Source organism: Mesoplodon bidens (assembly GCF_964165515.1).
Source record: "Mesoplodon bidens genome assembly, chromosome: 4".
Taxonomy (NCBI): Eukaryota; Metazoa; Chordata; class Mammalia; order Artiodactyla; family Ziphiidae; genus Mesoplodon; species Mesoplodon bidens.
This window is the reverse complement of record NC_138160.1, coordinates 161,616,925-161,635,358: the sequence shown is the minus strand read 5'-3', so window position 1 is coordinate 161,635,358 and position 18,434 is coordinate 161,616,925. Positions and strand designations below refer to the sequence as shown.

General features: G+C 44.1%; 1 protein-coding gene across 1 annotated transcript in view; it reads left to right on the top strand.

Moving 5' to 3' along the window:
• Window positions 1-18,434, top strand: part of DOCK2 (dedicator of cytokinesis 2) — a 416,115-nt gene that overhangs the window by 318,743 nt on the left and 78,938 nt on the right. Inside the window, exons 29-30 of the mRNA XM_081230991.1 lie at window positions 604-698; window positions 12,278-12,356. Of these exons, the coding sequence (XP_081087117.1) occupies window positions 604-698; window positions 12,278-12,356 (174 nt within the window). The remainder of the gene's footprint in view (window positions 1-603; window positions 699-12,277; window positions 12,357-18,434) is intronic.

Here is an 18,434-nt window from a genome sequence, read left to right as displayed (position 1 = left end):
GTGTTCTCCAAAGGTAGAGAACAAGTTTGATCCACTGAAAAATCTGATGGGGCATGTTGAGGTCCACTTTGAACCTCTTCAAAGGAGAGGGAGAGAATCCCTGTCATGTTTCCTCTAAGCTGCTTGTTCATGTGCCTATGACATATGAATTAGCTGTGTTTACAGTACAGTAATTAGATGTTCATTTTAATAATAGTTTGTTTGCTCAGTGACCTGAGATGCATTCATATAGTGTAGATTATTTCCTCCTCAAATACCTATTTGGAAAGATGATTATAAAACTGCCACAGCAATGAATGCATTTACTTCTTTACTTCCAAAGGCGGAACTAATAGTGCTTTATTTTGAGAGTGTTTTCACATTCCATATTCATGTTCCACTTATATTTGTGAAACAGTCTCCCAGTAACAAATCGTTAAGATTTCATTAAAAAATCCACCCTATTGGTTTCATTGGATTTACTTAATAAAAGGCTGTACCCCTTCCCTTTCTGCACCTCCAAAAAACAATAAAGAAAAAATTTGAACAGCCAACAAGATCTGGGCCCTTCCAGTCATTTCCTATAAAGCAAAATGACAGGTGTGTTTTGCTTTACTATTGCAGGACTTCTTGATGGAGACATTCATCATGTTCAAGGACCTCATTGGGAAGAATGTGTATCCTGTAGACTGGATGGCCATGAGTATGGTTCAGAACAGGTGAGCTGCCACTTGCTTCCTAACAGCCCCATCATCTCAGCACTCACTTTACAGTGCACTGGTAGAGACAGAAGGTGGGGATAGTTTCTCTGTGGTGAAAATAAGTCGAAGTGCCACAGATCCTTTCTTTCTACATTTAAACCCCAGGGAATTGCTCACCGATCTTGAGCTGTTTATTTATTTACTATTATTTATTCCTTTTTATATACTGAACTGGCTACTCCCTACCTTCTCCTTTCTTCAAATACTAGTTAAAATATACTTTGTCTATGAAGCCTTCCCTAAACTCTTGAGACAGGAGAGCTTAAGGTCAGTCTTATTAAAATTGTATTATTTTACATTTATTCAAAACAATAAAATATATTCTGTGACATGCAGTAGAGTAAGTTTAGGAAGCACTGGATTACACAGCTTTGAACAGCTTTCTGTGCTGCAGGACTTCTCAGAGCCTTTAGTATGTTAATGGAATTCTCTAAGAGAAAGATTTAGGATACAGCATTTCACAGATTTACTTGCCCATTGAAACATTTGGTGTGAATATATTTATGTCTCCGTGTGTATATATAATACTTATTAGCATCTCATAGAATACCAGAGTAACCCAAGTATAGCTCACATACCACATGGCCCAGTACAACAATAGATAAGAGTAACTGTGAGCAATTTCAGTCTTTAATGCTTTCTCTCAAATCATGTCATTTCATCAAAATGAAGTTCAAGTCATAACACTCAGCAATACTATCTAATATTCCCTTTCTCCATTCTTCTATCTCTCAATATCTCTCCTATCCCATGGTTTACCCAAGTCTCTCTCAGAACCTTATCCTCAATTCCTGTCCACAGACTCCTTTAAAACTGGGGTCTTCGGCTTCCCTGGTGGCGCAGTGGTTGAGAGTCCGCCTACCGATGCAGGGGACGCGGATTCGTGCCCCGGTCCGGGAGGATCCCACATGCCGCAGAGCGGCTGGGCCCGTGAACCATGGCCGCTGAGCCTGCGCGTCCGGAGCCTGTGCTCCGCAACGGGAGAGGCCGCAACAGTGAGAGGCCCGCGTACCGCAAAAAAACAAACAAACAAACAAACAAAAAAAAACCTGGCGTCTTCTACGCTCCTTTCTTTCCTTTCTCTCTCACTTTCCTTTGGCTTCTTGTATTTGTTTTAGGTCCTTCCCATGGAAACCCCTTCACTTGACACTGGCTGGAAGTTTTATCTCTCTCTACCTATTGTCCTTGTTTTGTATCACAAGAGCCAAGAATTGACTGGCAAAGACAGAAATATCCTGAGAGGTTAGAAGAAGAGGAGAAGTTGAAGAGGCAAAGGCGGGATCCTCTTTAGTGGGAGGCAAAGAGGGAAAACTATAAATATTAATAAATTTGTCATTGGATACAGTCTGGGAATTTCTGTCTCATCTATGCCTAGGATCTTACTTGAGTCCCAGATGGCCTCCATCCCTTACTCTTCTGTCCTCTGAACAGCTGCTCTGCCACTCCTGGGATGCCTAAGTGCCTAGCCAAGTGACTTTACAGACACACTTGCTCTTGGGGCCAGCTTTAGGGGCTGGTGAAGGGGAGGAGAGGTTTGTCAAGGCAGAAAGAGATAGCTATCTGTACATTGTTGCTTATGGTGGGAGGTGGATAATCAGCACAGCAACAAGAATGTAAGAATTCTTAGCTTGGGCTTACATTGCCCTGATTCTCCCTGTTCACATCACTCAGGTGGGAGGCTGGCTTTTACAATGCTTAAAGCATTGGTGGGAATTAGGCCAGGCCACGTTATAGGTGAGAGGCAGGTATCTCCCTAGCCCTTCTGTCAGGACCGGCTTCCTGAGTATGCAACCTGTGTAGTTGTATAGGACCTTGCACTCTGAAGGATCCTGCGGTCACCATCTTGAATTCTTAATAATGTTTGGACTAGGAGACTTGCATTTTCACTGTGCACTGAGCTCAACAAATTATGTAGTCGGTTGTACCTCACATCAATGTCCAGTCACCTGTGTTTGGAAGAAGCCAGCTCCCAAACTGCGTGCGAATCCCTTCACTGTTTGCCAGCTGGTCAGTAATGTCTTGGGGTTTTGCCAAATTACATGAAGCACCCAGGTGAGTCATCTTCGACTCACCCTACATTTCAGATACAGTCACTATTGCCTGCTGTTTCATACTTCTCATGACTTTGCATAAACTATGACTCTCCTCCTTTCTAGACCAAACTCAACATGAAAGCATCCTTCAAATTCTTGTCCATGTAATTTCTTCTCTGTGGATCCTTCTAGGACTCCTTTATGGTAGGAGAATATATTCCCTCTTCTTTGTTTACATACACACCCATATTATAACACTTACCCCACTGTACTATAATTATCTCTTCATATGACTGTTTCTGCCACTAGAGAATGGGCTTCCTGAAGGCAAGCACTATGTCCAATTTATCTCTGTGTTTCTAACTCCTGGCACAGAACCTGACATTCATAAACATGTGTAATGAACTCTGTGTATCCAATGGGTACTTATTTTTTGAAGTTTTTAAAAATATCTTAATTTTATTGGAGTACAGTTGATTTACAATGTTGTGTTAGTTTCAGGTGTACAGCAAAGTGATTCAGTTATACATACACATATATTCATTCTTTTTTAGACTCTTTTCTCATATAGGTTATCACAGAATATTGACTAGAGTTCCCTGAGCTATACAGTAGGTCTTTGTTGGCTATCTATCTTATATATTGTAGTGTGTGTGTTTGTTCATCCCAAACTCCTGATTTAGCCCTCCCCGCTACATTACCCCTGTGGTAACAATGGGTACTTATTGATTAGGGTTTTTTTTTTTTGAAGAAATTCAATTCAAATTTGCCTAAACAGAAAGAGAAAGTATTGGCTCAGACAACTGAAAGAGCCCAGAGTTATGGCTGCAGGCATGGATGTATCTAGGTGCTCAAACAGTGTTGTAGGGAATCTGTATCTCTACCTCTGCTCTTTCCTCTGTTGGCTTCATTCTTAGACAGATGCTCTCTTTGCAGTGGAAACCCGGCTATAGAGGTTTCAGAAATATGTCTTGTTGGATTAGCAGCCCCAGTAGAAAGAAAAAGCCTCTTCTTCAATAGGTACAGCAAAATTTCCCAGACTAATCTTGAGCTACATGCCCATCCATAACCTCTGTGGCCAGAAGAATGAAATACGCTGTTTCCTCAGGCTTGGGCCATGTGACTCACCTTTGGAACTGGGGAGGCTGTGGTTAGTTCTACCCAAACCACAAAGTCTGGGAGCAAAGGGGAAGGCTGGGGGAGTAATTCTTCAAAGGAAAATCTGAGAGTTATTACCAGAAGGAGAAATGGATGATGGGCAGGCAAATAAATGCACAGACATCTACTACTGATACAGGGTCAGGAGGATGGAAGCCCAGAGAGGCTGGAGCCCTGACCAGGGCAACCCCCCCTTCTGAGCTGCCGACAGTCATCCTGGAGGAAATATGTAGGAGTGCTTTGAGGGTCTGTCCCTCCCTGACATCCCACAGACTTTAGTCTTTTGTGGGGGGACTGGCCCCTAGAGATGATGCAATAATCCTTGTTTCTTTAGACCTACAAAATCAGAATATAATTTTCTAAGGGACCTAAGAAAATGGAATTGTCTCCTAAATAGAAACATCTGTATCTCTAAAGGATCTGCTGAGTACTTAAAGTCTTCACATTTAAAATAAGTTAGACTCAGAAACACAGCCTGGGTTTCTGCCACCTTCTCTTTCTTGGGAAGTCATTTAACCTCTTGGAACCTCGGTTTTCTGATCTGCAAAATGGGGAGAATTATATCCATTTCGTGGTATTTTTTTGTGAGGGTAGAATGAGTTACTCCTTAGCCCAGTGCTGGTACCTGGGAAGAGCTCAGTGAATGGGAGCATTGCAGACAACAGATGTAGCCTTGGAGTAGAGAAGCATGTGCCTAGTGTCGACCAGAAAAGATGACTGTTTTTCTCCTTGCTGGCGTATAGCTTAGGTTGTAGACTTCCTTCATCTTCTGGCCACAGTGATCCCTTCCATTTACAGAGGACCTGAAATTTTTTTCACGATTGTTGCATCTTGTGTGGTCTTATGATAGCTAACATGTGTTACGCACCTAGATCCACCCCTATTGTAAATACTTTACATGTATTCACTCATTTAATCTTTGCAGCAACTTTATGATGTAGAACTGTTATAATCCACATTTTATACCTGGGGGAACTGAAGCACAGAATAGATGAATACCTTGCTCAGTGTTGTATTACTAGCAAAAGAACAGAGAAGTCAGGCAATCAGAGCCCATGTTCTTCATCTCTACTACTTCATCCTGTAAAATAGTGAGGCTTGTATTATTAAGTGCATTGTAAAGGTGTGCAAACTGCATATTTATTGGCTCAGATGCCTTAAAGAGGCCCAAAGAGGTAACCTGCACAAGGTCATGCAGCTAGTTAATGAAAGATTTCAACATAAATTGGACAAACGGAACATACACCATGGTTGAGCCCAGATCACTGTTCCCCAGAAAGTCACTTTCTCTCCTCTAAAAATATGCATCCTGAGCTCCATTCATTCACGTGGACAAGGTGAACTCCGTATGTTGGTTAGTCTGTATGTTACAACATCTTTCTACCTTTCTTTTCTTGTCTCCTTTTCTTCCTTCCTTCTTTCCCTACCTATTACTTACATTTTTATGATTTTCTGTTTTTATAATTTCCCAATTATCGCTTGTTATTTGTGCACGTATGTATGTATGTATTAGTCATATATAATTTATCTATCTGCTTGTTGGAGGAGGGAATGGAGTTTTGCAGATTCGAATGTCTCCTCAGCTGTGTACTGTTTGTGTATGCAAACGTGGTGACATGTCTACTGCAAGAAATACCTCCTGTTAGAGCATTCTTCTTATTGGTAAGATGCAACATTCAGTAAGATCTGATGTACGCGACGTGGTTAATTTTTAAATGATCAAGTTCTTTGTAATATTGTAAATGAACAAAATACGCCTATAGGAGCCTCTTTTCCTCTCCTCCAACTGCACCTCAATCTGGAAATTCAACATTTTGGGCAGGGGGCAAGTGGTGGCCGTTGGGGATTTATACGCATCCCTGAAGCTTCTCTAAATGGAATCAATCAACACATACATATTGCGTGTCCCGGGCATCCAGAGCCCATCTACGCCATGGCCCCAGAAGGCAGGGTGCTTACAGTCTTGCTGGTGAGACAGTAAATATGCCCATGGAAATAGGACCAAGCGCCGCAGCCACTGTAGTGAGTTCAGAGCACAGAGAAGTGAGGATTTATGACTGCCTAGGTTCGAACCATCCTATAGTTATGTTACCTCTGGTAAAGTTACTTAACCACTCTGGACTCTGTTTTTCTCACTGTAAAATGGGGTACTAATAAGACCTATCACAAAGGATTTTTGTGAGGATCAAAATGAAATAATATGCATAAAGTAGTTAGAATAGTGTTTAGCAAGCATTTCATAACGTGAGCTATGATTTTTGTTCTCACATTCCTGTGATCTGGGAATATCCAAAATATTTCACAGAAGAGGCACATCCGGGCTGGATCTTGTCTACCTTACTGGTGACATATTTCAAGGTCTAATATTGTCTCCAGCACACACTAGGCACAGAGTAGGGTCACAATAGTTGACCCTAGGAAGTTGAGCAGGGCAGTGCTCAGCAACCTGCTGGCGGCTCCATCAGTGTGCCGACAATCGTTGACGCCCGCTTCCCCTTTCTCCTACCGACATTAATTTGTACTGCCTACTTCCTTTTTGTAGACCTCATCTCCTCCAAAACGTATCATCCAGAAGAAGGACTCTCCATGGGTTTTATAGCCAGCAGGGCACATCTAATCCTGATGTCCAGCTGGCCCTGGAATTCCAGTCCCAGGAGTCTGCTGCACCCCTAACTAGAATCCAGAATCACTCAAGATGGGTCGGGGGCACTTGGGGTGGGCCGCGCCCTGACCCTGAGCTGGAATCCTCTGATACACTCTAGCCTCTTGGTGCGTGGAGCCCTTGTGTGCTGTGAGGGAAGCAGCTTAAAGGCTCTGGGAGAATGGCTTTTTCACTGCTTCTAGGGGAGGAATAAGGACTCCCTTCTTCTGGCCACCTCTTTTATCTCCATCTTCAAGTTTTGACCAGTAGAATCAACTACATCCCATGAATCACAGCCCAAAGGGGAATGGGATTCAGGGAGGCCCTCTCTCTACCTTCGGCATTCTCACTGGAAAGGGCATGTCCACCTCCAGTTCCCTCTTTCATTCACATCATACAACCTGTGGGCATGGGTTGGTTGTCACACTGGCGTGTTCTCAGCTTCGGATCCTCCTGCCGCAGAGCTACAAGGTGGCTGGGCAGTCAGGATAATGATAACCACACAACTGACATTTATTAAGGACTCCTGTGGACTGAGGCCCTGGGCCACCAGCTTCATGCACTGCAGCTCATTTCATCTTCACACACGGCTCATCATACCGATGGGGCAGCTAAGAGTACCAGAGGCAAAGCAACAAGCTCAAGACCACAGCAAGGAAGAGTAGCAGAGTGGGAATGTGCCCCCAGGCAGGCTTGCTCTAGCTTCTGCAGGAGTCTGTGTGCACCTTCCATTACTGCATCCAGTCCAAGGACTGATGCATAGGGTGCATAGGTTTATTCAGGACACAAAACATAGGAACTCTCAGTTGCCTCCAGTAATGAGGATTTGTTCTGTTACATGAAGAGAAGTAGGAAACTGGGAACCTGGTCCAGTGGCTGCAGTGAGCTTCATGTGGAGCAGTTCTCAGGATACCAACCTCGGGTATCCTCGGGTACCAAGCTCCCTTTCTGCCAGCTTCTTCCTACTCACAGCAGCTGACTTCTCTTGCAGTATGGCTTTTGCTTCCTCACAGAATTATCTGCTCATGGCTTCTACTCAGGGCAGGGTTCGTTGCATTCTCCCTGGTTGTCCTGCTTTTGAACTGCCTAAAAGGGTTTGATTTACTACTATCCAGGCTTGGGTGCCCCCACTGGTAGCCATATGATTACCCGTGGGCTTCCAGTCAGCCCATGGAAGACTGCCTCAGTCGAGTGTTGCTTCTGGGCCCTCTCAGCTGTGGGCAGGGCAGCAGGATAATGGGGACTAAGTGGGAAGGGGCTCTGTGCCTTGTGGGCATGAGTAGGAGCATGCCCAGTGCCAAAACACCATGCAGGCTGGCCTTCAGGGGAGCCAGTATATCTTTCTGGTTAATTGCAAAGGCTTTAAAGAAAGACAGACCTGAGATTGGGTGGACTCTGCTGCTTATTAGCTGTGTGAATGTGGGGAAATTTTTTGATCTTTCCAGTGCTCAGTTTCCTCTTCTGTTAAATGGGTGCAACAGTAACACCTCCTTCAGTTTGTAGGATTAAATGAAACAAAGTCTGTAGAGCATTTGGCACAGGATATATGCATGAAAACATGAGACTCCCATCATTGTCATTATTAACAAGGTGAGCTCACAGCTTGGGTTGAACAGAATTACAGACATTTCTTTGTGAACAGAATAGCATGGTGGTTAAATACCAAGGTTCTGAAGACAGCATAACTTTGTTTAAATCCTGGTTGCACATGTATTGGCTGGGTTCTTGGGAAAGTTACCTAAACTCACATCTCTAAAAGTCAAACAATATCTAACTCGGAGAGTTAATGTGAGAATTTAAAAAGGTGGGAAAAAAACACGGAAGAAATCCATGCAGAGTACTTAGCACAGAGCCTGGCACATCGTTGGTAACCATGACTGTGATTATTATTAATTTTTTTAGAGGCTGCTAAGCATCACGGATGAAATGCAGGAAATGTTAGGTTGATATTTGATCATGAACTTTGTTTTCAACACTTCAAGATCATTTTTGAAAGTAACAGAAAGAGTTGAGTGTGTTTTCATTCTAACCCGCTTCAACATATTAGTGCTTAGGCTTTAAGTACAATTATTTTTTGTAAAGAATACAGAACACATACTTTTCCAAACCCACACGTGGGAAACCAAAGTTAAGTGATATTCTGATTTCCAGAGGGTGGCTGCAGAAGAATCCAGAGAGAGGGAGGAACCTTGATTTCTTCAGCCCCTATCTGCCACCAGTCCCCCCATCAGCACAGGGAGCTAATCATTCCTGGTTATTGGGCTGGCCTTTGTGAGCCAGAGGCAGGTTTAGGTTGACAATCAAAATAATAACTGTTATGGAAACTACTGAGAATGTGTAAAACCCCTCATTTTGGTATCATATTAGACTGTCTGAGATGTTTATACATAATATGACAGCCACTCAATGCATTTCCATCTGGGGAATTAGATATTAATCTTTAAGAAGAAAATATAGATTTTTTTTCAAAGACATATTAGCAAATGACAGAATGACAAAACCAAAGAAATCTCACCTTGTGGCAGCCTGATGGGGTGGAGGGTTTTGTGGGATTTGTATTTCGTGTCTTTACATGGTCCTGCTGGCTGCAGCTTGTCCTCTGACTGTCCATTTTGCTGTCGGTACCTGCCTTTGGAAGAAGAATTAAGCAACCCAAAGGGGTCTGGGCGGCCATAGCTACCATGTTACTATTGTCACCATGTGGCAGGCGCTGTGCTCAGCACTTACCATACATTTGCTGATACACCCTGCGGGGACCCTGCGAAAGGGGTTACGTTGCTGCTATTTCACAGAAAAGGAAACTTAGGTGTCAAACATGATATTAACATGTCCCAAATCCACACAGCTGGGAATTGGCAAAGCCAGAAATCACATCCAGTTGTGTGTGTGTGTGTGTGTGTGCAAATCTCATGATCCTGATAACAGGATGCACTGCCTTCTTCGTTCAACAAATATTTATAGGTGGGCTTCCCTGGTGGCGCAGTGGTTGAGAGTCCGCCTGCCGATGCAGGGGACACGGGTTCGTGCCCCGGTCCAGGAAGATCCCACATGCAGCGGAGCGGCTGGGCACGTGAGCCATGGCCGCTGAGCCTGCGCATCCGGAGGCTGTGCTCCGCAACGGGAGAGGCCACAACAGTGAGAGGCCCACGTACCGCAAAAAAAAATAATAATAAATAAAAATGTATAGGTGAGGTTTTCAGAGGTGATGAAGAAGAGAGCCCAGTGCTACTGAAAATTAGTCCTTGGGCCACCTTTATCTATATGTCTTAGGTCTGTTTGCTACTTTACATTTAAACAAGGTTTTGTAACTTTCAAAGCTTTTTTATGTACATTTTCTCTTTCTGGCTTCTAACAGATGGATGTTATACAAGGTCGAATAATGAAGTGCTGATCTTAAAAACAAAGAAACCCCCCCCCCCAAAAAAAAACCTCCAAATATTTAGTGTTTAACGAACACCTAGCCCAGCTTCCTAACAAGCAATGCCTGATGTAGCACATGCTATAGTTGCCCTTCCCACACTCATGGCCGACCCAAAATATACCTGCAGCTTTGGTGGACATTTCCTGTGCATCCTGAGAGCTGCCTACTTCTTTCATTCTCTGGGCTTTCTCTGGCTACAGGAGAGTTCTCAGCCCACCTGCAGGGCAGGCCAGAAGTGCTAGGGACTTAATGTCCGTAAGAGCGACTTTCAACCAGGGAGGGGCTGGTATTAATGGGTAAATAGCCCAGGACACTTCTGATGCTCAAGTATGTTCGATACAGTCTAAACTCAGAAGTTCCCATGCAGAACTGAGTCCCAGTTATTACCCAAAGCAATAACCTGCTGATAAACACTTCCTTTTACTGGCTTCCCACAGGTAGCCAAATAGATATTTTCCCTGGACCGGCCACTCAATAGAGAAATTATTGATTGTCCACTGTTAATCAAAGATTATAGACAGTAGTACAGGGAAGATCTGGCCCCTGCCCTTTTAGATTTTACAAACACACACACACAGTGGAGACTTGCCCACAGCTGGGCATGTAGCAGTTTGGGAGGTGACTGCAAAAATCCAGGACAGAAATGATGGTGACTTGGTTCAGGTCAGTGGCAGTGAGTGACGAGAAGTAGTTGCATTTGGATATATTTTGAAAGTAATGCTAAGAGGTTTTGCTGAGAGGTCAGGTGTAGGATGTGAGAGAAAGAGGAAAGCCGAGGATGCTAAGTCCCCCTACCCCTTGAGCAACTGGAAGAATGGAGTTGTTTTCAGCTTAGATGGGAAGACGACAGAAAGAGGGCAGGTAATAGGAGTCAAGCTTTTGACACGTATGCTTGAAATGCCTATTAGTCATCTAAGTGAAGATACAGAGCAGAGAGCGGGAATGCAAGCTGGAGCTCAGGGCAAAGGCCAGGGATGAAGATATAAAATTTGGGAGTCAAAGGCATGTGGATTGGAGAGTAGGTGAGATCACGGAGGGAGTCTCTCATTTCAAGGAAAGTACAGTCTAGATGGAGGAGACAGTCGTTACTGAGTCACACAAATAACTCATTCGCAGACCATGATGAAGTCTGGAAAGGCAGTTGTACTGACTGTCCTCTGGGGGCCTGAAAGATGCAGCAGACCCTGCCCTGAAACGATCAGAAGGAGGGGGCATTCTATACAAAGGAAGAATACAGCTATGAACTCAGAAAACAACCAAAAGCACAAAGTAATAGTGAGAAATGATCCTAGCAAAGAAGGTGGGGTCCAATCATGGAGAGCATTGACGGTCAAGAGAAAGAATTTAGATCTCTCCTGTGGGCAGTGGGGAGCCACTGAGGTGGGTGATCGACAGGATCGGAATTGTTCCATAGGGCAACTCACTCTAGGGGTTGAAAGGGCGAGAGATAAGAGGCTGTAAGACCAGAGAGTAGGAAGGAAGGAGAGGAAGGGCTGGATGGGAAGCCATTCAAGAAGAAACACAATTTGACAACAGGTAACAAAATGTTCAATATGTGTAAGATTTGATCAGCATTACCATCTCGAGAGGAAGAGTGGAGAAGAGGTATATATGGAAGGTGCAAGGCATACATAGAAGAGTGATCATTGAAACACTGCTTATAACAGAAAATGCTGAGAAGCAACGTAAAGGTCCATCAATAAAAGACTGATGCAATACACTGTGATACATCTATACAATAGAATGCTCTTCAGTGATTAAAAGGGATGATATATATCTGAATTCACTGGCATGAAAGGAACACACAATTTATTGTTGAGTAAAAGAGGCTGTGGAACAGAATGTATCATTTAACCCCATTTATCAAAATGCTATCTTTATAATATCGTTTGTGTATATACGTCTAGGGAGACCTTTGAAATTATGTTTGTCAAAATGTCAGTGATGGTTTTCCCCAGATGATAGGATTGCTGGTATGTCGTTTGTTCGTTTATTTATTTGATTTGGGAGGAGGCAATTTTTCTGTCTTCCTGCATGGCATGAATTTTCTGCCACAAGCTTGTAACAGTTTAAACAAGAGACAATACAGATTTTCTAAAGGAAGTCAAACAGACAGGGCAGGGCAAACATGGCCCCAGGTCTACAGTGAGAGCAGGTGTTAATGTGGGTCAACGAACCTCTTCCTCGGGTCTTTGGAACTAAAGGAACTTCAGTCTGAAGCATGGGGGAGGGATGTCTGGGGTAGCGTTCTCAGATGGCCTGGTGACCTTCTGCCTTCTTCCAGGGTCTTCCTGAGAGCTATCAACAAGTTTGCAGAAACCATGAACCAGAAGTTCCTGGAAAACACGAACTTTGAGTTTCAGGTGAGTGTGAGGTGCCAGACTTGCCCTTGGAGTGTCCTGGCCGGGCTGCTCCAGCAATCTGGGCTAACTGCTCCATCAGACACATCCCAAAATACTCGGAAGCTATGCCTGTGTCTCTGGGTGTTTCCACAGAGCGGTGGTGGGGAGAGGGGAGGGAGGGAAGTACTCAGCGTTTGGAACCAGGCCTTTGATTAAATAGTCATCAACTGAGCAGCATATGCAAATGTGACCGTATGATGTATCTTGTGCTGAAGAGGAGACTTGCATTCATTCATTGTCAAAGTGGGTGCCACCTTTTAAAAATGTATTACTTTTTTTTTTACTCTTTTATTCACTGGAGCCTAGAAAAGCAGCCATTCTCAGATACTGAAAGATAAAGCTCACTAGTACATTTCTGTGACTTTGTGATTCCTCCAGAAATCACTTTTAGTGCTCAGACAAGACCTGGGAACTCTCAGATTCAGGGGCTTCAAAGCATGCCCCTGGGGCAGAGAGGGCGACACATCTGTTCAGGGCCCAGGCAAGAAGAACCAACTCTTCAAAGCCTTGTGGACAAGTTCAGGTTGCTACCTCTGGCTGCAGGTGTGAGAGAGGAGACCCTTAAAAGGGGATCCCCCCTCCAGGGAAGCCTCTGACCCCCAGGATCTCTCACAGCTTAGGGAGTGGCCAGCAAACTGGGGCGATGACTTTTCCTGCCTGCTCGTCTGGGGTTTCAGTTCCTGTCTGGGCTCTGGCCTCTGACCAGCCGAGGAACCTCAGGCAAGGCCTGGACTGCATCTGTGCCTCAGCTGACTCATCTGTAAAATGCTCAACAACACCTCACCTCGCTACTTCGTAGGGTTTTTCCAGAATGGGACGTGCCAAGGCACTTGCTAGGGGAACTCACTTGTAAGGAGGGTCCCAACAGTTTCCGATCAAACACTTCCTCCTCCAAGAGGCCTCCCCTGCCTGATTCCTCTCTGAAGGTCCCCTAACAACCCCATGGCCACTGTGTATCACCACTTAGCCTGCTGTAGTCTCTTCATAGAACTCCATGCTGTCTTTCTTATTTGCCTACAGGCCCGTTCTCTTTCTTTCCTCTGGTAGAAGGTAAGCTTCGGGAGTGGGGAGTGTGAAGACCTGTACTCACAGGGAATCTGTGCTGTGTTCCTGGCACATAGTAGGTCTCCTTGGGGAGGTGATGCCTGGGCTGAGGTCTGTGAGATCCGCTCTGCTAGACAGCACCGGCCTATAAATACTTAATAAATGTTATCTTTGAATAAGATTCTCTCCCACTACCTTGCATTTAAATCAGGCAACTGAACTATAATGATAATGATGATGAAAAGAATAGCTGCCATTTTCTGACAGCATTGTATGTGCAGATCTCACAAGAAGCACTTTATGCGTTATCTTTCTCAGTCCTTACAACTACCCTACAAGGTAGTTACTGTGACTATTATTTTCTCTACTGGAGGGATGTGGACACTAAGACTCCCAGGCGATGAGCAGATAGCCTGAAGTCACACAGCGTGTCAGTGCAGAGGTGGGACGAAAGCACAGCAGTGGCTGGCACCAGAGCCTGCAGATCACTGCAGCCACATGCTACAGATAGAGTTTCACCACCACATTGGGTTGACTGCTTGGCAGGGTCTGGGTGAGAGTTATAAATCTTTGACATGGAAACAAAACGTGTCACTTTGGCTGTTTGAATTAGAAGTGTTTGATCCCCTTCCAAATGTGGCCCAGGTGCCTGCAGGCTCTGGTTACGAGTACGATCATGGAAGTTAATAAGGCCATTGGTTTTTTGGAGGGGCAGCTTGGAACAACACAGCTAGAGGCCAGTGGCAAGGCAGTGTTTGGGCCATAAAACTGTTGGCTGGTTTGTTCGTCTCTTTCCGTGGGCTTTGGTAATTATAGCCTCGGACCTGATTTCCTGACTCTGGCTCTCCTCCATGGTCTTAGGGTGGTACTTTCCAAGAGAAGCTCAGCTTTAGTCCTTCATGCCATTCTTTTAGGTTTTATCCAGTTTCCCTGAAAGAAAATCTGCATCTGAGAGTGGCCCAGAGAAGTGGGGGTTTCATACATGGAAGGTTTGAGCTTATGAGCTGTGTGGCTTTAGGCAAATTACTTCACCTCTCTGTGCCTCGGTGTCCTCAACATCAAATTATGACACTAATAGTAACTACTTCACTGGATTGTTGAGACGATTCAGTGAATTAATTCGTGTAAAATACCTAGAAGAATGCCAGGAACATGGTAGTTAATAAATGGTTAATAAATGTTAGCTCATTATAATTACAATAATTATCATTTTGATGTGATGATGATGATGGTGGTGGTGGTCCTAAGTGTGTCAGGTCTGGGAACCCATATGTCAGTCCTCAGCAAACAGGACAGTAGGGAGGCATCTTTCTGGTCACCACAACACTGCCTAGGGCTGTCACACCCACAAGATTTGTAAAACGGGAAAGTGGCCAACATTACAAAATGAAATAAGTCTGCTTTTCGAATGAGACTTACACAGATATTTAGTGGGAAGCACTCAATAACAGGATCATTCTTCAAACTTATCTTTGTTCTCCTACCTTCTCCTCACTTGTGTGAGAATGGATTTGTTCTCTGTACCCTGCCTGGAACACGCCTTGTTTTCTTCTTACGGTTTCATTAATTATGCATTTAATATCAGCAGGAACAGCATCCACCACTAAGCGCAGCTGGCCTTGCCAGCTGCTGCCCAGAGGAGGGGCAAGTACAATGAGATTAGCCCTAATATCTTTTCCAGAACTGTGGTTTTAGGACTCAAAGGGCAAAAAGCAAGAAGCTCTGTGGGTGCCATTCTGTAGGTGACAAGACCTGGGAATTAGAAAAATGATGTTTCCTGCTTGGGGCTAAAAAAATTTGCATTCCCAGGCCCTATTCAAGATGCTGGGCCTTGAGATTCACATCTTGTGTGCATGGTCAGGGAAGACCAAGAGAGGATTTCAAGTTTAACTCAGTGAGAATTTTTGTTTAAGAGCAATTCTCATGAGTCCAGGCTGTTGCAACATGCCTTGAGAAATTCAGAAGCAAAACAGAACACTGCCCTGCCTTCAAGGATCTTGGGGTCTCAATAGCAGACTGTAAATCCATCTTCTAGCATCCAAGCTTTTGAAGAAGGTGACTAACCTTTATTAGGCATCGACTTAGGGCATTTTGATCCTTATCATAACCCTGTCAGGTTGGGATATACCCATTTTACTGGTGAAGAAACTGAGCTTCAGAGAAGTGGTTGACTTTCCTGTTAAAGGTCATCTAACTATTAAGTAGGTCTTCTGGGATTCAACCCCAGGCCTGTCTGCAATACCCAATCTCTTTTCACTCTTCTGCACTGTCTCTTAGGAACAGGGTGCCTTTCGGATCTAGGAGATAGCTCTATGTAGCTCCAGAAACAGTCTGCCCTTGTTAGCTTTTGCTGGCTGTGGGACAGGGAGCTCTTCAATGATTGGCTGAAGAATTAGACTCTCCATGTTGGAAACTCTGATTGGTCCAGAAATCAGTAGTTGCACTTCAGATGTGTTCTTTGGCTCCAAATAATTTTTTTCCATCTTAGGTGGCTGTCTGATTGCTACCAAGACCATTCTCTCTACTTGGGAAGCTATAATTGGCTCTGCCTTTGGTAATTCCAGCCTTAGTCTTGAGGCATTTCTGGATCAGCTTCTGGGCACCAGACCACCTTGGGATCATTTTTAAACCTGTACTGGAGACCCTGTGAAATGAAAAGCTTCCAGAATATTCCCAGCCATTGGTGGAGGAATGAGGGCAGGCTTGGTCTTTATAATGGGAAATGTAACCAGTGATGGCAAGAAACATGAGAGAGGGAGCCCAGACACAGAGGGAGCACTCATTGACGCCTTGAAGAGGCCCACAGCACCACCCACAGGGAGGTCATGGCAGGACGCCTCCACCAGGCAGGAAGATGGTCACATGCTTGGGGACAGCTTCTGCGGCCCTGCCTGCTTCAGCTTGAGGACCCTAGACCACCTCTGGACTGATGTTCCCAACCTGAATCTGTAGTTGGAAACTTTTACTCCCAGAATGAATGGCATCTTCAGAATGGCCATGGTAGCTGGGCCTTTGCACCACAGAGGTGGTGGGTATGCTGACTGCATTTCAGCAACCCTGGGTGTTGGGTCTTTTTTTTTTTAAATAAGAATTTGGGATAAATAATAATTCAAGGCCATCGAGATAGAAACTTACAGGATCAGACATTCTTGATGTCTCTGCTGTAAAGATATCTGATGAACCAGTGGAAAACTCAACCAACGACAAAGGCTAACAAGAACCAAGAAAGAAGAAGAGCAATTTTAGCAGAAGAGCAGAGTGGTTAAAGAATGCCAGTTCTGGGGGCTTCCCTGGTGGCGCAGTGGTTGAGAGTCCGCCTGCCGGTGCAGGGGACACGGGTTCGTGCCCCGGTCCAGGAAGATCCCACATGCCGCAGAGCGGCTGGGCCCGTGAGCCATGGCCGCTGAGCCTGCGCGTCCGGAGCCTGTGCTCCGCAACGGGAGAGGCCACGACAGTGAGAGGCCCACGTACCGCAAAAAAAAAAAAAAAAAAAAAAAGAATGCAAGTTCTGGAGACAGATACACTTGGATTCAAATGCCAGCTTCATCATTTTGTAACCGTGTGACCTTGGGCAAGTTATTCAACCTCTCTGGGCCTCAGTTCCCTGTTCTCTAAAATGGGGAGAATCATAATACCAATCGCATAGTTTCTGGGGAGGATTTAACAAGAACACATGCGGCATGCTGGGCTCATTAATGAACTCATTCAACAAATATTTCCTGAGTACATGTTGGGTTAGACATGATCCTAGACACTGGATATACAACAGGGAATAAAAAGATGAGTTTCTTGCTTGCATGATGCTTACATCCGGTAGAGGAGACAGAAAATAAATTACTTCTGCTTAAAATATGTCATGAATCCTGTGAACAGGGTGTAATGAGGGCAAATAATGGATGGATCTCGTTTAGTCCAGGCGGGCTGGGAAGGCTTCCCCTGGAAGTGATTTTTGAACTGAGATCAAAAGGCTGAGTAGGCGTTTACTAGGTAGCAATTTCCTCATTTTGTCCTTATGAGTACCCCCTTTAGATACTATCTAAAGTCTCCGAGAGGTAGGGTAACTTGCCCATAACAGTGGAGCTTGTAATTGGATTGGAATTCTGGAAGGTGACCTGACAGTGTCTATGAAAACAGACAACAAAGACAACACAAACAATAACAGTATTTGCATAGACCCTGTGCCTTAGCAGTTCCAGGTCTAGGAATGTATACTCTACATAACAGTCTCTCATGCATAAAGATATATAAACAAGGATGTTGATTACAGCACCAATGCTAAAGAAAAAAAAAGTTGGAGTCAAGCTAAATGTCTATAAATAGGAAATTGCTTACAATTAAAGTACATTCTTAGAGCAGAAGACCACGCAGCAATAAAAGAGAATGAAGCAGATCTGTATACGCTAATGTGGAAACATCTGCAAGAAATATTGATGAGAGAAAGAAGCAAAGTATAGCAGACTATTAAGAAAAGATGTCTCTACATACGTTTGTTTATACACAAAAATTTTTGGAAGGATATCCAGGAAATTGTTAGCAACATTTTCTTCTGGGGAATTAGACTAGGGTCCAAGGTAGGATGGAAAATAACTTTTTATTATTTAATCTTTTCAATCATTTAATTTTTTTACTGTGTCTATATTACGTTTATAATTTTCTGAGAGTTAATTAAAAATAGCTGAATTCTAATTACACCCACGAGCGGTAGGACTGGGTGGTTGTTTAATTTATCTGGATCTCACTGTTTACATCTGTGAAGTAATAGATTTGGACCAGATGACCCTTAAATTTATTCCAGCTTTAACCTTCTATTGTCCTACGATTTCAAAATATGAAATTCCCAATCAGAAATCACCTTACTCCTTCCCCAGGGAGAAGGAACCCGTGTGTTTTGCCAAAGATTCTGTGGCTTCTCTGAGCCATCCAGGCTGGGCTCCTAATAAAATGCCATCAGGCAGCTTGGGCCAGGGAGGAAAGAAAAATCTGGGATCTTTTGAA